Below are 16,596 nucleotides of genomic sequence, written 5' to 3'. Positions count from 1 at the left end.
GAATGAAACTAATAAAAGAAAGGAGGTTCAGGTTTGCTTTCTTTGAAGACTAATTTTAGCCTCCAACCTCCATATACAGTGTGCCCAGAGATGAATTATTATTAATTTTATGAAGAATTCAGTTCTTATTTAATGTAAGGTGTTGGGATTAGAATGTATATATGCTGATGACTGATGAAGTTCAGAAATGTTACGTGGTGGTGAAATTTGGGCCAGGTTCCACCTTGTACACATGATGCTTGTACAGAATTATCTGAACACATTAAAAAAAAAAACAGAGATTTTTAGTGGAAATTGGAATATCTGAGGGTCCTTTCTGGTTTCGATGAAAACTGTAATTCATAAATAACATTTCATTCTTGCTTAGAGTATTTGGTAAGGCATTGAACATGTATAGATCAAATACCAACTTTTGGTATACTGAAATGAAGTTTTCCTTTTAATTTGTTTGAATTTTGTCTCTTTTGTTGTCTCCAAGTAAGCGTTGCTTGACGTTGAATGCCTAATGAGAGGCACTGTGTAAACTTCTCTTGCGAACTGTCAGGCATCTTAAGATTTATTGCTTACTATTGTTTACTATTATTTAACTTTTTGTATTAAATCTGTGTATAAATGTTGAATCATTAATTCCACCCCTGTCATCTGAGCTATAGGAATACTTGCAAATGTGCATAAAGATGGGCACTGCTTATGTTGTTGTTTAGTTGCTCAGCCATGTTCGACTCTTTGTGACCCCCTGGACGATAGCCTGCTAGGCTTCTCTGTCCATGGAATTCTCCAGGCAAGAATACTGGAGTGGAGTGGCGTTTCCCTCTCCAGGGTATCTTTCCGACCCAGGAATGGAACCTGTGTCTCCTGCTTCACAGGTGGATTCTTTACTCCTGAGCTATGGGAAGCCTGGCATTGCTTGCACTCACAAGAAATTGGAGGTGTGGAGCTGAAATATACCTACAGGGGTTTGATTAAATGCCTCAAGACACCTAGAGTGCAATATTATACTAACACTGAGAAAAGAATAAGGCATATCTGTGTGTACAGAATTGGAGAAAAGCCGGTCAAATTATGAAATTGAATACATGATGTGATGCCATTTGGGGAAGCATTCAAATCCATATGTGTGTCCACATCCACAGCTCCGTGGCTATACATGCCTGGAATGTCAGGATGGGTATTTCACCTTTCTACTTTGCACAGTTCTGTATCTGTGTATTTTACTTCTTCAGTCACAGAAGGTCCACACCATCGCCACAACCTCCCTCATGCTGGTAAATTAATAGCTACACAATTAGGAAGTGGCTGTGAGATTGTGAACATGCCATGTGTGCTGTGCATCTGAGAGGCCCCCAGAGAGGTGCTTTTTTTCTATTCATACACATTTTGTGTTTCCATTGACGTCTGTCTCTAGTGCTGAAGGAGGAAAAAGGTCGGAAGTGAAGTGGGGCTCATAGCAACCAACTGACTCATGCTGGGAACTTCTCTCACTGGCCAGATACCCTGGCAGTTTTTTTAGTGGCTTGCAGGTACCCAGCTGAGCCTCCAGTTGGTGACTTAAAAAGTGGAGGCTAAAGTGGTTAGAAAAAAGGAATACACCAGAAGCTGAAGTCCCAGAGTGAGGGCTCAGCATCCAAACAGATTGTTCAGTTTTGAGAGGCTCCATCTTATTGCTACTAAAGCTCCTCACCTGACTCCCTACATTAGGTCCAGTCACCCTTGAGCCCACCTTCACTCTCTGCTCTTTCCATACTTCTCTCCCCGGCCTTTCACTGCACTCGGGTGAATCCCCAGCACTCTTCCAGCTCACTTCTCCCTGCTGGCCCCACGTTTGCTCGTGGTCAGCTATAGTTCTCCAGCCACCCTTTGATCTAATCAGTCAGATAATTCACGCAAGTCTCAAGCCCCTTTCCACTTGAGCAGCTTTCTCGTTTGGTGACTAATTGGTTGTCCTCTGTAAATGGGTCTCCATCCCCTCAACACTCATGTGGTTGTCACTGGATAGGCATCAGTGAATGTCTTCTGGACCCACTTGTATTGACTACATGGTTGTTTTGCTTCTGCCCAACAGAGTTTAAGCCCTAAAAAGCTTGCCCAGGTGTCCAGTTTATAATCACTCATTTTTTAGAACAGTATCATGTACTCTTAAGAGTAATGAATAAGTACCCTAAGAAAGATCTGAAGTTGTATGTCTGAAAATTCAAAACAATTCTTCTTTTCCAGCTACAGTCCCACTTGCGTCTTGGAAGGCGATCATGATTTCCGATGCGATGCCTGTTTTGTGGGTTATGAAGGACAGTATTGTGAAAGGTATGTCGTCTGCTCCTTTTGTATGCACAGGACATATTTACAGAAGTGATGGGGAGTCGCTACCAGTTTGATAATGCAAAACCAGGCCTCCTGGGTAATAAGGCAGGTAAAGGCACTTCCTTGTGACCGTCTTGTCCTCCTTTGAGGGGATAGAGTGCAGAGGGAGGTGAGCAGACCCCTGTGCGCTCTGCACTTCACAGGGCAGAAGTGATGACTGTCCTTGGGTGGCTGCTCTGTGTATTCACTCACTCACTGGTGTGAACCCTGCCTTCTGTCCTCCCGTCTTCTTCTGCAGGTGCTCATCCGGTTACTATGGTAACCCTCGGATGCCAGGCGGCACTTGCCAGAGGTGTGACTGCAGCCTGCATGGCTCTGTCCACGGCGACTGTGACCGTGGGTCCGGGCAGTGTGTCTGCCGGCCGGGGGCCACAGGGCTCCGCTGCGGGGAGTGTGAACCGAGGCACATTTTGGTGGAAAGCGACTGTGTGTGTGAGTGTCACCCCTCCGAAGGGCTAAGGAGGGTTTCTTTTCTTGGATGGTTTCCTGGTGCCCAGTGGTGTCTGCAGGCTAAGCTCAAGGGCTTAGTTGCTCTGCGGCATGTGAGATCTTAGTTCCCTGCCCAGGGATTGAACCTGCATCTCCTGCATTGCAAGGTGGATTCCTAACCACTGGAGCCCCAGGGAAGTCCCTAGATGTTATTACAGGATGCTATGGGCACCCATGGGAACCCGGGCAGACTCTTTGCTATAACTTGAACATCCTCTTTCCTGTAGCCTGTGATGATGACTGTGTGGGTGTCCTGCTGAATGACTTGGCCCACGTTGGGGATGCCATCCTGTCTGTGAACCTCACCAGCACCATCCCTCTCCCATATGGGGTTTTGTCAGACCTGGAAAGTAGAACAAAGTCTCTCCGGGTAGGTACTGTGAGTACAGAGATGGATAGAAGCGTGTGTCACAGGAAGCTGAAGAGTTGGTTGGGACCCTAGGGGTCATTCTGTCTGTCCTCCACCAGTGCGGGCATCTCAGTCCCAGTGTCTGGTGCTGGGAGGTGCCCAGCCTTCTCCCCCTGAACCTGACCGAGAACCGCATCGTCCGCACGATCACCGGTTCCACTGTGCAGCAGCGCTGACTGTTCAAGACTTGATCCGCAGATGCCTCCTGTGTATAAACCCTTCCTCTGTGCTCCTCTCGCTGCCCTGTGGAAGAAGCCAAGGTCCACTCGCCCCTGTTGATAACAGGTCTTTGGACAGAAAGCAGCTCTGTTAATACAAACAGAAAATGAATTGAGAAGGCATTGTCTTTAATGTGCTGAATGAAGAGCCACTGTTTTCCATCAATGTATTATTCTTAACTGGAGTTGCAGGGCACAAAGGTTCCTCCTCCCTTGAAGACTATATAAAAATCTCAGGATAAATCATAATTTTATGTTTAGTTAAAATCTGTGTTTTTGATCTGGGTCCAAAAGACGATGGGAAGGTAAGAAACTGACTTGCTAGACAGCATTTTTTATTCTAATTGGGGGGAAAAAATGAATCTAAATTTGGCTCACACCCTATACTTTAGAATGTGAGGTATTTAATTCACCGTGTCATGCCATAATGCCGATGTGTGTTTGTGTGTGCAATCCAGCTGCTTCAATGATCCACTCTTGTTAATATTGGTCCTTTGTAGATTTAATGGAGTTAAGGTTAGGAAACTGTAAGAGGTGTTTCTATGTTATTTTTCCTGAAATGGAACAAAATGTTTTCAAAGATAAGGGGGGAGAAAAAGAAAGAAACAAATGTTGAAATTTCTTTTCCACTCAGCAGAGACACAGTCAATAAATACTACCTTCTGTCAGTTTGGTTTCCAACTGTACGACTCTATTTTTTACCACGTGAGATGAATACTTGATTTCAGCTTTAACTCTTAAGTGATTTGCTCCCAGTTAGAGCACTTTGTCAGCTCCTTTGTATGACTTTTTATGTTTATATAAAGTACTCAGGAGCTTGAGATTGTGAACCCTCAACTATTTCTTGTTTCCACTGTTGACCTACATAGCGACTTGGGCAGGTTAATAACTGTCCTGACCATAGACAGTAATCTCGCCCCTTCACAGGTTGTTATAAGGTCTGAGTAGCGTCACACAAATAAAGAAATGAGAGGAGTGTTGGCATAAATTAAGTACTTAATTGTTGTAATTATAAAGGCTCTTCTTTGCTTAATACTTTTGTATTTTAGCTTAGTAAGCTTTTTTTTTAGGTGTTAGCAATTACAATTAAAATTTATGTGACTCTGCTGTTGAAATTCAGCCAGAGCCACCCAGGAACTGCAGCAGTTCTGCATGGCACACCAGGCTTTACGTTTATATCTGCATAGGAAATATAATGCGAGAGACCGCAGTCTGGAAACGTGTTCTGTAATCCAAACTTCAGTGAATGTGATTCACTTTATTTTTTAATGCAATGTCAGGGAAAAGAGAATTTCTTTCCGTGAACAAAAAAGGTAATGACAGGTGATTCTTAGTTAAGAACCAGAAGATTTATTTTGAAGCATTATAATTTGCTTCCTTCATTCTTTTAGGACTCTTTATTAAAAGAAAATATGCAGAAAGAACTGGTGAAAAGTCAACTTGAAGGCGTCTCAGAACAAACGGAGGACCTGCAAAGAGAAGTAAGTTCTTCATATAAAGGGTCTGCTCCGCCTGCCCCCCAACCCCCAGCCCTTGTGAACACTGGCACGGGGATTTCTTGGAAGGTTATGAACAGATCAGGGCAGCCCCCTCCTCCCAGAAGCTGTGTTCCAGCTACTGTAAAGTCAGATTAAGTAGGTTCTGATGCAGCCAGTCTCCGTGCTGTGGTGGGAAGGGGCCCCTGACTTAATTTCTGCTGTCCCCTCTGCTGAAGGAGGAGTCGGGCTGTCAGTTCACATCACCGCTTACTTTCTCCTGTGAACCAAGGTTGGGCAGAATGAAAAGATGGGGGTCTCTTCCCCATCCTGTATTCACTGCGCATGGTGAGCAGTGAGTTTCCCCCCTCGCCTGCCCCCAACACCAGCACAGGCAGCTCCTCCCGGGGTGTCTGCAGCACTCAGACTTCAGCCCCTACTTCTGATGGTCTCACTTTGAATGGCAGGAGAGTTCACTTTGATGTCAGCAGGGGATTATTCGTTCTCTTCAGCCCAGGCCAGATGAATGGTTTTTAGTGACCATAAAAAGAATCTGCTTATTTGCAGATGGCAAGGGAGTCCTATTGTCAAATTCATGATTTTCACTTTAAAATTGTGTGCCTATGTGTGTGCGCACACATATAGTACATAGATGTGTGTCTTTTGAAAGTGAAAGTGTTAGTCACTTTTGACCCCATGGATTGTAGCCTGCTGGGCTCCTCTGTCCATGGGATTCTCCAGGCAAGAATACTGGGGTGGGTTGCCATTCCCTTCTCCAGGGGATCTTCCCGCCCAGAGATGAAACTCAGGTCTCCCGCTTTGCAGGCAGATTCCTCACCTCCCAAGCCACCAGGAAAGCCCCGTCTGTGTATATGTACGTCTTGCCTCTGTCTCTCAATGTTCACACATGCACACAATCATGCACCCTAAAATGCAGGAGCTTGGCTTCTGTTAATTTAGAATTAGTGACCATTTGGGAAGAGTTTAAGGGTTTCTGTGTGGGCTTTTAAAGTACCTGAGCAAGCAAATGTTTGGTAGGAAGTGATAAGCCAATTAAAATAAATTCTTTCTATCCATTAAAGAGGATTCTCTTTGAATTTTGACTTGAAAACACTTTTAGAACCATTCTGAGTTACTTACTTTGGGCTTCCCTTGTGGATCAGCTGGTAAAGAATCTGCCTGCAATGTGGGAGGCCTGGGTTCAATCACTCGGTTAGGAAGATCCCCTGGAGAAGTGAAAGGCTACTCACTCCAGTATTCTGGCCTAGAGAATTCCATGGACTGTGTAGTCCATGGGGTCGCAAAGAGTCGGACACGACTGAGCTACTTTCAGTTTAGTGAGTTACTTTACATTCCTAGAAATTACAGACAACCCTCCTTCCCACAAATTGTTGTTGTTTAGTCTCGCTAAGTCATGCTGACTCTTTTGCGATCCCATGAACTGTAAGCTCATCAGGCTCCTCTGTCCATGGGATCTCCCAGGCGAGAATACTAGAGTGGGTTGCCATTTCCTCCTCCAGGAGATCTTCCCGGATCAGGGAATGAACTTGGGTTTCCTGCACTGGCAGGTGGATTCTTTACTGCTGAGCCACCAGGGAAGCCTTTCACAAATTAGAATACCCTTAATAAAAACAACAGCTGAGAGTAACTAACAGGCATCATCACATATAATCCTCATGAAGTCCTGTGATTCAAGTGTTCTAATTACTCCAAGTTATGGTTGAGGCTGTCCAGCCTGGCAGATGCAGGTCTGTTTGCCTAACTCTGTGTCTTAACCGCTTGACTAAGTTCTCATGGTCAATACAAATTAGTAAGATTTTACTTTCTAGGTTCTGCAAATTTGGGTCCTAACATGAGCATGAGGTCTCCACAGTGGCAACACCCGGGAGATTCTGCGGTTTGACAGCCGATTAGGCTGCTTTTTAAAATGTACCGTCTTTTTTCACCAAGAGTGAGCAGCCCATCATTTCATGAACCACCTAGTCCGTTTCCCACCCTGCACTGTTGACCTTGGCTTCCACGATGGCGAACCTTTTCTGTGTTCTAGAATATGTTTTGTTGCTTAAAAGAGACAACATCTGGCATACTGAAGCTTGCATTTTATTCAGAGTGAAACTCACCCGAGGCCTTTATTTTCCGTCAGCTTGACAGAGTGTTGACTCATAGTGAGCAGGTGACCAGGGCCACGGAAAGAATCCTGGACAAGAGTGTGGACCTCATTAAGTTGACCGAGAAGCTGCAGACAGACATTGAAGGTAGTGTCCTCAGAACTTTGCTTGACGAGTCTGGCTTATTTGATAGGGAAAGTCTACTCTCTTCACTCAGCACTTGAATAGCCGTGACTTGCACTGGGCTCCTGGGGCCTTCCGCTGTCCACACACAATGTGCTAAGTCAGTTCAGTCATGTCCAACTCTTTGAGACCCCATGAACTGTAGCACATCAGGCTCCTCTGTCCATGGGATTTCCCAGGCAAGAATACTGGGGTGAGTAGCCATTCCCTTCTCCAGGGGATCTTCCCGACACAGGGGTTGAAACCCAGGTCTCCTTCCTTGGTAGGTGGATTCTTTACTGCTGAGCCAATACAAATCAGACTTTATAAGGCAGAAAGTAAAGACATTATTAGGACGAAAGACATTTTTTAAAAAGGAGTAGTATCAAGGGTTGGTGATTGTTCAAAGAGTAAAGATTACTGAGGGCTTCTACACGCAAATATTCCTGGCAGGGGCAGGGAATGCTGCAGTGATCGTGGTGCCTCGGCCCTACCTGGACAGGTTTCATGGGTACCAAGGGAGCAGACAGGAAATAAACCAGGATCCCAGGTTCCTGAGTGGTTTTTTTTTAACACTTTAAAAAATATTTATTTTGGGCTGTGCAGGGTCTTTAGTGCCGTGAGGTTTTTTCTCTGGTTGTGGCGGGCGGGGGCTACTCTCCGGTTGTGGTGTGAGGGCTTCTCACTGTGCTGGCATCTCTTATTGCGGAGCACGGGCTTCAGTAGTCATGATGTGGGCTCAGCAGTTGTCTCTCCTGGGCTCTAGAGCACAGGCTCGGTAGTTGTACCACACGGGCTTAGTTGCTCCTTGGCTTGTGGGATCTTCCCAGACCAGGGATCGAACCCGAGTCTCCTGTATTGGCAGGCAGGTTTTTTACCACTGAGCCACCAGGGAAGCCCCTCCCAAGTGTGTTGACAGGGCATGTCCAGAGCACACTAGATACATGGACTAACCTGGCCTGGTTAGAGGGTCAGCCCAGTGTAGGTGGGCAGAGCAGCCTCACTGGAGAAGGTTCTAAGTTCTCCCATCCTTTGAGAGACTTATTCAGTGATTCATGAACTTTCTCCATAGAAATGATCGAAAAGGCTACGACTCTAAATCAGACGCTGGATAACGATGTCCAGCTGCCCAGCTCTACCCTTCAGGACATGCAGGAGAACATCACGGCTTTGCTGGAAGTCCTACGGAAAAGGCGGTTCCTGCCGCTGCACCAGAATGCCACCCTGGAACTCAAGTAAGTTCCTGAACAGCACTTATGACACGACCAGTTAGAGGGAAGAACGTGACAGTGGACGGGGAGGGAGGCAGGTGGGGGGAGGGGAAGGGAAGTAAGTTCTCAGAGGGACAGAGAGCCACAGGGGAAGAGAGGGGTGCCCCTCCCCCACCAACAGAGCACAGCGTGACCGATGGCAGTGCTTCGGCCTGTGCCATTACGTCATAGGTTTGGTTTTTCTCCGTGACCCTGAAACACTTTTTCTACTTAGTATGCACAAACAAACCTCCTGATACTGTCTTTATTGAAGATCGAGTATAATGCAGGAAACTCTCACGGAAGCAAGCACAGGCAGTGGCCACAGCTAAAGCTGTGAACTCTATGACAGACTGATACCATGCCAGAATAATTTTGCTCAGTTATGCAAACTGTCATTGAAACCTGGGCTTTGAAAAACAGGTCACAAAGAACTGTTAGACGTGGTCACGAGAAACTTTCAGTTTGCTTTCAGACTATATTTTTCATAGTATTTTCACACAAATTATTACTTGATGCAATAATAGCAAAGCTGTCTTTCTGCCAGGTTGTGGTAAATATCTGATTAAGTACTGGCCTCAATGATCACACCACACTCCATCAAAACTCCAGTCTCTGTAATGAGATATTTAAGCTATTTTAATACATTATGCTATTTTAAATAACATTTTATAAAATAACTTAGGTCAAAATCTTTTTCTGAATTTCACATTATTATCTTATCAGGGTGAATGTTAAGAAGTGAAGTCATTAACCAGAGTTTGCATTTTGAGGATTCCCGACTTGCATTGCCACGTTATTGAAAGTTGTCTTTTATTCAGTGGGAATTTTTAGAACTTAAGCCTGGGAGGCAGTATCTCGAGCAACCACAAGAGAACTGCTTCAAGGAGGCAAGGGGTGAGCCTAGTTTATAGAAGTTTTGCAGCAATGGACAGCCAGCCTGAACATCAAAAGATTATTGTTAATTAAAGAAAACAGATATCCCAAGTTTAGGAATTTAAAACAACATCCACTTCTACCAGCAGGACCCTGGAGAGCTGAGTTTTTATATATTTTCATCATTGAGTGGGATTTTTGACATTGTTGTTGATATGGTAGGTGAAAAACTAAAGGTGGAACTTACTGTCACACAGGCTTTGGAGAAAAGGACTAGTAATTTAATTATGAGATGTTTGTTAGGGCCCAGGAAGGGCCCTGAAAGGACTCTGGACTGGACGAGGGGAGCTCAGAGTTGGGCAAGGACTCAGGAGATGGGAAGGGGGCTGTTGTCTAGGGAGCACTCCTCTGCCGGGTGAGTGGGGAGCTGTAGATTTCCCCCCTCACCTCTGCATGTGCTCATCCTCACCTCCTTGTGAGGTAGGAAGGATGCACCTGAAGTAACTGAGGCCCAGAGGGTATTTGCAACTCCATCAACATTGAGCTGCCAGGACAATATGAAACCTGGTGTGTCCTGCATGCTAAGTCACTTCAGTTGTGTCTGACTCTTTGCAACGCTATGGACTGTCGCCCACCAGGCTCCTCTATCCATGGGATTTTCCAGGCAGGAATACTGGTGGGTGTTGCTAGTTCCTTCTCCAGGTAATCTTCCTAACCCAGGGATCAAACCTGTATCTCCTGTATCCTACGTTGGCAGGCAGGTTCTTTACTGCTGAGCCACCAGGGAAACCCATCTTTCCCTTTACGGCACCCTGCAAGTGATCCTTTGTAGCTGTGTTTCCTGACTGTTTTCCAGTTTCTTAAGGAGAGGCCGGGTCTTTACCATAAGTCTTCAGGCTGAGTACTTAATCTTGAATCTCCACAGTGAGCCTGGAGAAGACAGCTGACTTCGTGGCACCATGCAACCCTTTCTCATGAAACTTGCTTACCTGCTCATGGCACTAGTGTGGTGGAGAAATGCCACTCGAGAAACCGTGTTTTACTGTATTAATTGAATTTTACAGGAAGAAGCTGATAAGGAGTGCTGAGGGGTTTTGTGATTTTTCTTGTAGTCTTTCAAGTCATTGTCAACTATGTCATTTCATTTGGTCGTGGTTTAGATGGTAAAGTCATTTCATAGATGAAAATTTGATCTTTATTTTCAATTTCTTAGAGCAATACTTTCTTTAATGATATGAACTGAAGGATTCATGGCTACATATTAGAAATATATTGGACTTTTTTGTGTGTCTCCCATGTACTATTTTTAGTTCTCTTTGTAACTATCATAATACAGCATCTTACTATCTTTTTTATAATTCTTAAAATCACAAGAATGTTCAAATAATTCCTGTTGATGCTCTAATGATGTCAGAGTTCAAATATATACCTTTGGAAAATTTTTTTTGTGGTGTTTTAGCCCAGCAATCTGATCATCTGAAAACTAAGGGGGATTTGCAAGGCATTTTCCATAAAAATATTCAAAGTTCTTCTGATAAACTGAAGGAAGAAGTTAATAGGATATATTCAACCACTGCAAAGTTCTGTAGTATGAAAATTGTATTATTCTATTCTAGCTTTAAGTTCAAATTTGATTTAAATAGCAATTTGATAGCACATTTATGAAAGAATAGAGGGAAATGTCTTGATTTCTTGAAGCTTGCTTTTATCAAAGTGGTAGAAATTATATCTTTCTGGCAATTTGGATTTGAAAGTTTTTATAAAGTTTGTTTCTTTACTAGCTGCAGGAAGAACCTTTGTATTGTATGGATACGTTGGTGACTTTGGAGCAAATCACTGAAGCGTCTCCTTTTTTCGATTTCTGCCCGTATTGTAATGAAGATTTCAGTTGCCATCGTTCACAGGCTGTGGCCCCAGTTTTCTGAATCCACATCCGCTGAGATGGTTTCTTTAATTCCACTAAATGTGTTAGGAAGTTTGTTAAATCAAGAAAGATCGTTAAGGATACAGTGTAAACCTGCCATACATATAGCGGCCTTAGAGAAATTTTTTCCCTTTTTAAGGGATTGCGATGTACCACTTAGGACTTCAGGATGGAACTGAGAAGGGATATGTAAAAGTTCCTTTTGCTATACATCAATGCTGTGTGCTTTGTTGTGCATTTCTTACCATCTTTTATGTTCCCAGGGCTGCCGAAGATTTATTGTCACAAATTCAGGAAAATTACCAGAAGCCACAGGAAGAGTTGGCGGTGTTAAAAGAAGCAGTAAGCAGCCTCCTTTCAACACACAACAGTGATGTGCGGGCCGCAGAAGAGCTCCTGAGAGAAGCAGAGATGAAGACCCAGGAGAGCGGTCGCCTGCTGCTCCTCATCGGGGCCAACCTGCGAGAGTTCAACGTGAGTCCTGCCAGCTCTCGCCCCCTTAGAGCTGGTCCCAGATTCTCCCATGTAAATGACGTCATCCTTTGCTTCTTAAAAAAATGAGCCTCAGGGCTGACTTCAGCACACAGTGTCAGGCACCTGAGGTTCAGAGGCTGACTTGCTTTTATGAAGCATCCTTAGAGGTGATGTTTGCTGCAGGAGAAGAAGCTGCGTGTTCAGGAAGAACAGAACTTGACATCAGCACTGATTTCCGAAGGAAGGGGACTGCTGGATGCAGCTGCTGCTCCTGCAAACGCATCCGGGGAGGCTCTCGCGGTAAGTCCCAACTCAGCACAGCCCAGGGTTTCCAGGGAAGCCTCCCAGGCCCCAGACAGGCTGTTACACAGATGGGCACGTGGTCACAGTGTTAATCTCTGTGTAGCAACTAGAGCAACACCGGGACGAGCTGCTACTGTGGACTGCCCAAATCAGGCGCCACGTGGATGACCTGGTCATGCAGATGTCTGAAAAGAGAGCGCTGGAGCTTGTGTACAGGGCGGAGGATCATGCCGCTGAGCTGCAGAGACTGGCAGGTGCCCTGGACAGGTGAGGCATATCTGGCAGGAACCCCACAAGTTGTGATCCACAGATCAGAGAGAATAATAAGCTTGGCTGTTTCATTCACAGTGTCGAGTCACATTCTTTTGTGTGTGTAAAAACAAAGACCTCTTTTATTTTCGCGGCAAGGAGGGTTTCCTCCCAAGTTTGGTAGTGTGTATTTGACCATCAGCAGGAATGTACGATGGAAAAATGTGAACTGAAGCAGATAGGAATGAAAACAAATATTATGCTACGATATCAAGGCCTTCAGTATCTACCTGGTACTCAGGACTTTATGAGTTTGCCCGTGGACAGAACCAGATACTGATTTCCTTATGTGTCTTGCCTTCTTGGGACTTGTGAGCTAGCCGGCTTTCTGCATGGATGCAGGTTGTGGTTGCCCACCCTGGACTGCTAGAAGTGTTGAGGATCTATTTGCCAACTCCTGAAAGATACCATCTCCATTATTTTCTATTGCCTAAAAGGCTACCATTGTATTCATTACTTTAACATATATTTTTGGATATTTGTCAAGTATATCCTCAGTTTGTTAGATGTGCCTTTAAAAGAGAAGCGAGACTTTAGGCCAGTGGTTCCTGAATTGTTGCAGGAGGAGCCTGGGGAACTTCAGAGTACTGATGGTTCTGTCCCCTGACCCCTCCCGTGTCCCCCAGACTGTGGGATATGGTCTGTACTTTAAATTGTTTTTAAGTCCCCAGGTAATCTGATGGCAGCAAATGAGGGAATTGGGGTTTAAGGCTTTACACAATATTGTGAGTTAGTAAATTTATTTCTTTAGAATCTGCTATTAATTATGAGTGGAAAAAGTCTGGACACCCTGGGCATACGTGTGTTTCTGTGTGTGCTAGGTGTGTTTTATGGAAGGAGAAAAATGAGTATTTTTTCTAATTTGAGGAGTGCTGCCGTAAAAGATGAGTTCACACGATGAAAGCAATTAAAAATGACTATTGTATAAGTCTTGTGCTTCAGTGAGCTCTACGGCCTCCGTATGCTGTTGGAATCAGTAACAGAAAATGGAGTTAGGTACCCAGTTAGTTTTTCTCCTTTCCTTATCTTTCCTCATTTTCCAAAAAGGAAAAGGATGTTCTGACTACATCTATAGCTACAACGAAATCTTTGTTACTTAGTATGAGTCGTAAAAGCAGTTTGGTGTGATGCCTGAAATTAAATAACTTTGTCTTTTGTTTGAAAGTCACTGAATTTTGCCAGTCAAGTAGTAGCAAGTAATAACTGCTGGTCTCTGCTTTGGAAAGCACCCAACTCAATAACCTTGGGGAGAAAATGAAGTGGGCTACTCAGCAGGCAAAGATGTGTCTATTGTCAGGTTTCATTTTGAAGCGAGAGCGAGCTGGATGAAACAGCACCATTATCAGCTGGCAAGTTCCTGAGTGATCAGTCCCCTTACAAGAGTGAAGTTCAGATGACTGAAGTATTATCTCATCCTCCTCCTAAACCCCTGGTGAACTTCGTCAAATTGGTGTATACTGTTTGAGGAATAAGCCTCAGCATCCTCACATATGCTTAGCTAAGAAAGCCTTTTTAAAATGAACACGTGTGTAGCAGGAGAGATTACAACCAGCGCAAACAGGCAGGGGATTTGAACAGAGATGAAAGACTGGATGGTCTAAAAGGTGAGATCATCTCTTCTTTGGGTGTTAATTAAGCAGCAGTTCTTAGTGTTACCGAGACAAGGTGACCACAGCTTCTTATTTATTTATTTATTTTCATTTTACTTTATTTTACTTTACAATACTGGCATTTGGAATTAGAGGGGAATCCACACGTTGACACAGACTCCTGTCTTCCTCGTTGATGATGTTTCTCTAAGTGAGAGGCTTTTAGGAATAGTGGGCAGATTCAGTTCCGTTGATCATAACATCTCTAAATATGCCTATTGCACAGTGGCCTTGGGAATGTCAGACATGTGTCCCTGAATGCCACCAGCGCAGCCCACGTCCACTCCAACATCCGGAGCCTGATTGAGGAATCAGAGAGGTTGGCGACAGATGCACTCGGAACTGTGAAAGAGGCGAGCGTGGTAAGAGAGGCCCCTCAGGTTTCCCTGTGTGCCTGCTTTGTCTGGGCGCTGTGGTCAAGTGAGCCTTCTGTGAGATGCTCAAGCAGAGAGGCAGCGGCTTAAACCTACGCTTGTCAGGATTCTTTTCTGGTGGAATTCTGTCATCGTGTGCACACTGTCTTTTCCTGCATGCTTAGTCACTCAGTTGTATCTGACTCTTTGCGACCTTGTGGGCTATAGCCCACCAGGCTCCTCAGTCCATGAGATTTCTTAGTCAAGAACACTGGAGTGGGTTGCCATTTATTTCTCCGTAGTATATTCTAATGCATTAAAAATATTGTCTTTTCCTATGGGAGTAAATAGTGGGCCTTAAACAAGCTCATTTACCCCTTAGACTACTTCCGTGTCCAACCTTGGATTCAGGGATTGATCCTGCGTCTCCTGCATTGGCAGGCAGATTCTTTACCTGCTGAGCCATCTAAGTCGTAAATAATTCTTAGAACAAAAATGAGAATGTTAATTGATACCTACCTTGGACATCTCTTCTTACCCATGGTGAACATCTTCATTTAAGGGCTGGTTTTTGTGTTTATAGATTTAAAAATGACTGTGTTCCTTCTCTTCAGCTGCAAATTAGCACATGTGTTAATAGGCCTACTTCAGTTGTCCCTGCCTGCTATCTGCTTGACTTCCTTGTTCGGAAGGACCCTGGGGGATATTCTGACCGGACAGAGTTGCTCTCTCCACCTTCAGCAAGAGCCCACTCCGCCCTCCAGGTCCATGTTTCAATTGTTCTGTTTTACAGGCTTCCGAATCTCTTGTTTCTAATGGGAGAGCGGCCCTCCGGCGTAGTTCCGAGTTTCTCAAAGAAGGCAACCGCCTGGGCAGAAAGCATAGAGGTCAGTTCCCAGCTGGGGCTGTGTTGATGCCAGAGTGATTGTGGACACACTTCTGAACATACTTCCAGAACATTCTTCTTTCCTGGAGCAAGTTGAATCTTAACATTTCTTTGTCACAATAATATTCCAATTTCCTATCCTAGACACATCATGTAATTTTTATTGTGCAGCCCCCTCCAATCTTCCATAGACTCAACAAGCCTCCCCTGAGAACGAAACCCTCTGCTCACTGCTCTAGCTCCTGAGCTCAGGCTGGTCCTCATGGCGTTTGTCAGGATACCTGTGATGTCACGTGCTTCTCTGTCCATCTCAGGGTTTCACCATTTCTTGAAGATACGTGTTATGTTTGACTCTTGTCTTCTGCACAGGGCGAAGGCATTGTTAGAACCATGGTAGGTTCTCATAAAGTTATTGAATTAAATCAATATTGATTTATCTATTAAAACTACCTATGCAAAAAAAATACCAATGTGGTTTCATTTTTCCTAAGACTTTCAGTAAGCAGTTTTTGGCACATGTAAGAGTTAGTCAGTAAGCATAATGCAGAATGGCAGACGACTCTATTGTGTAAGAGAAACAGACAAGTTTTATAACATATAGTTATATCTATCTATCTATCTATCTATCTATCTATCTCACCTTAATATACCCTGCCACTGCTCAGTCACTCAGTCATGTCCAACTCTTTGCAACCCCATGGACTGTAGCCTGCCAGGCTCCTCTGTCCCTGGGATTCTCCAGACAAGAATACTAGAGTGGGTTGCCGTGTCCTCCTCCAGGGGATCTTTCTGACCCAGGGATTGAACCCGTATCTTTTATGTCCTCTGCGCTGGCAGGTGGGTTCTTTACCACTAGCGCCAGCTGGGAAGCCCTTTTTGCCCTAGAGCTCTAATTGAATCAAGCATGAATTTAAGAAGTATTAGTGAGAAGGAAAACAAAGTAAAAAAAAATTATCAAGTAAGTCCCCAAGCATACAATTTGAGTGTGGGTTGAATGGTGCTAAGTCTTGTTAGACAAACTTTCAATATGTGGGCTCTCTGTAGAAAGCTGCTGATTTTATAGATGGGTCAGGAATGATAAAACTGTCATCCAGGCAACTTTTTAGGGTCAGCTTAAAAGGAAACACTTTTTCCCCTTTGAATAGGTATCACATTGGAACTGAGTAGATTGAAAGATACTGCGAAGAGATTTCAAGAGGATGCTGATAAAATTACCAGGCAGACCAACGAATCACTCTTGATACTTAGAGCAATTCCTGAAGGTAAGTGGAAAGTGGGGGTTCTTGATTTAGATTAATATCTTCTCATTGCAAAACACTTGCAGATGAGCAGAAGACCTGCCGCAAGGCCGAT

The 16,596-nt window shown here is 44.4% G+C and overlaps 1 protein-coding gene across 2 annotated transcripts in view; it reads left to right on the top strand.

The window, feature by feature from the left end:
* The window catches only part of LAMA1 (laminin subunit alpha 1), a 124,279-nt gene that overhangs the window by 80,047 nt on the left and 27,636 nt on the right, over nucleotides 1-16,596 (top strand). For both annotated transcript variants that reach the window (XM_042239145.2, XM_027961074.3), the window contains exons 31-42: nucleotides 2,215-2,301; nucleotides 2,597-2,790; nucleotides 3,075-3,217; nucleotides 4,866-4,955; nucleotides 7,093-7,204; nucleotides 8,292-8,454; nucleotides 11,533-11,743; nucleotides 11,927-12,043; nucleotides 12,150-12,313; nucleotides 14,231-14,366; nucleotides 15,151-15,244; nucleotides 16,389-16,505. In XM_042239145.2, the coding sequence (XP_042095079.1) occupies nucleotides 2,215-2,301; nucleotides 2,597-2,790; nucleotides 3,075-3,217; nucleotides 4,866-4,955; nucleotides 7,093-7,204; nucleotides 8,292-8,454; nucleotides 11,533-11,743; nucleotides 11,927-12,043; nucleotides 12,150-12,313; nucleotides 14,231-14,366; nucleotides 15,151-15,244; nucleotides 16,389-16,505 (1,628 nt within the window). The remainder of the gene's footprint in view (nucleotides 1-2,214; nucleotides 2,302-2,596; nucleotides 2,791-3,074; nucleotides 3,218-4,865; nucleotides 4,956-7,092; nucleotides 7,205-8,291; nucleotides 8,455-11,532; nucleotides 11,744-11,926; nucleotides 12,044-12,149; nucleotides 12,314-14,230; nucleotides 14,367-15,150; nucleotides 15,245-16,388; nucleotides 16,506-16,596) is intronic.

Source organism: Ovis aries, chromosome 23, assembly GCF_016772045.2.
Source record: "Ovis aries strain OAR_USU_Benz2616 breed Rambouillet chromosome 23, ARS-UI_Ramb_v3.0, whole genome shotgun sequence".
Lineage (NCBI taxonomy): Eukaryota > Metazoa > Chordata > Mammalia > Artiodactyla > Bovidae > Ovis > Ovis aries.
Note: the sequence above shows the minus strand (reverse complement) of the source record. Positions and strands in the feature narration are given on the sequence as shown.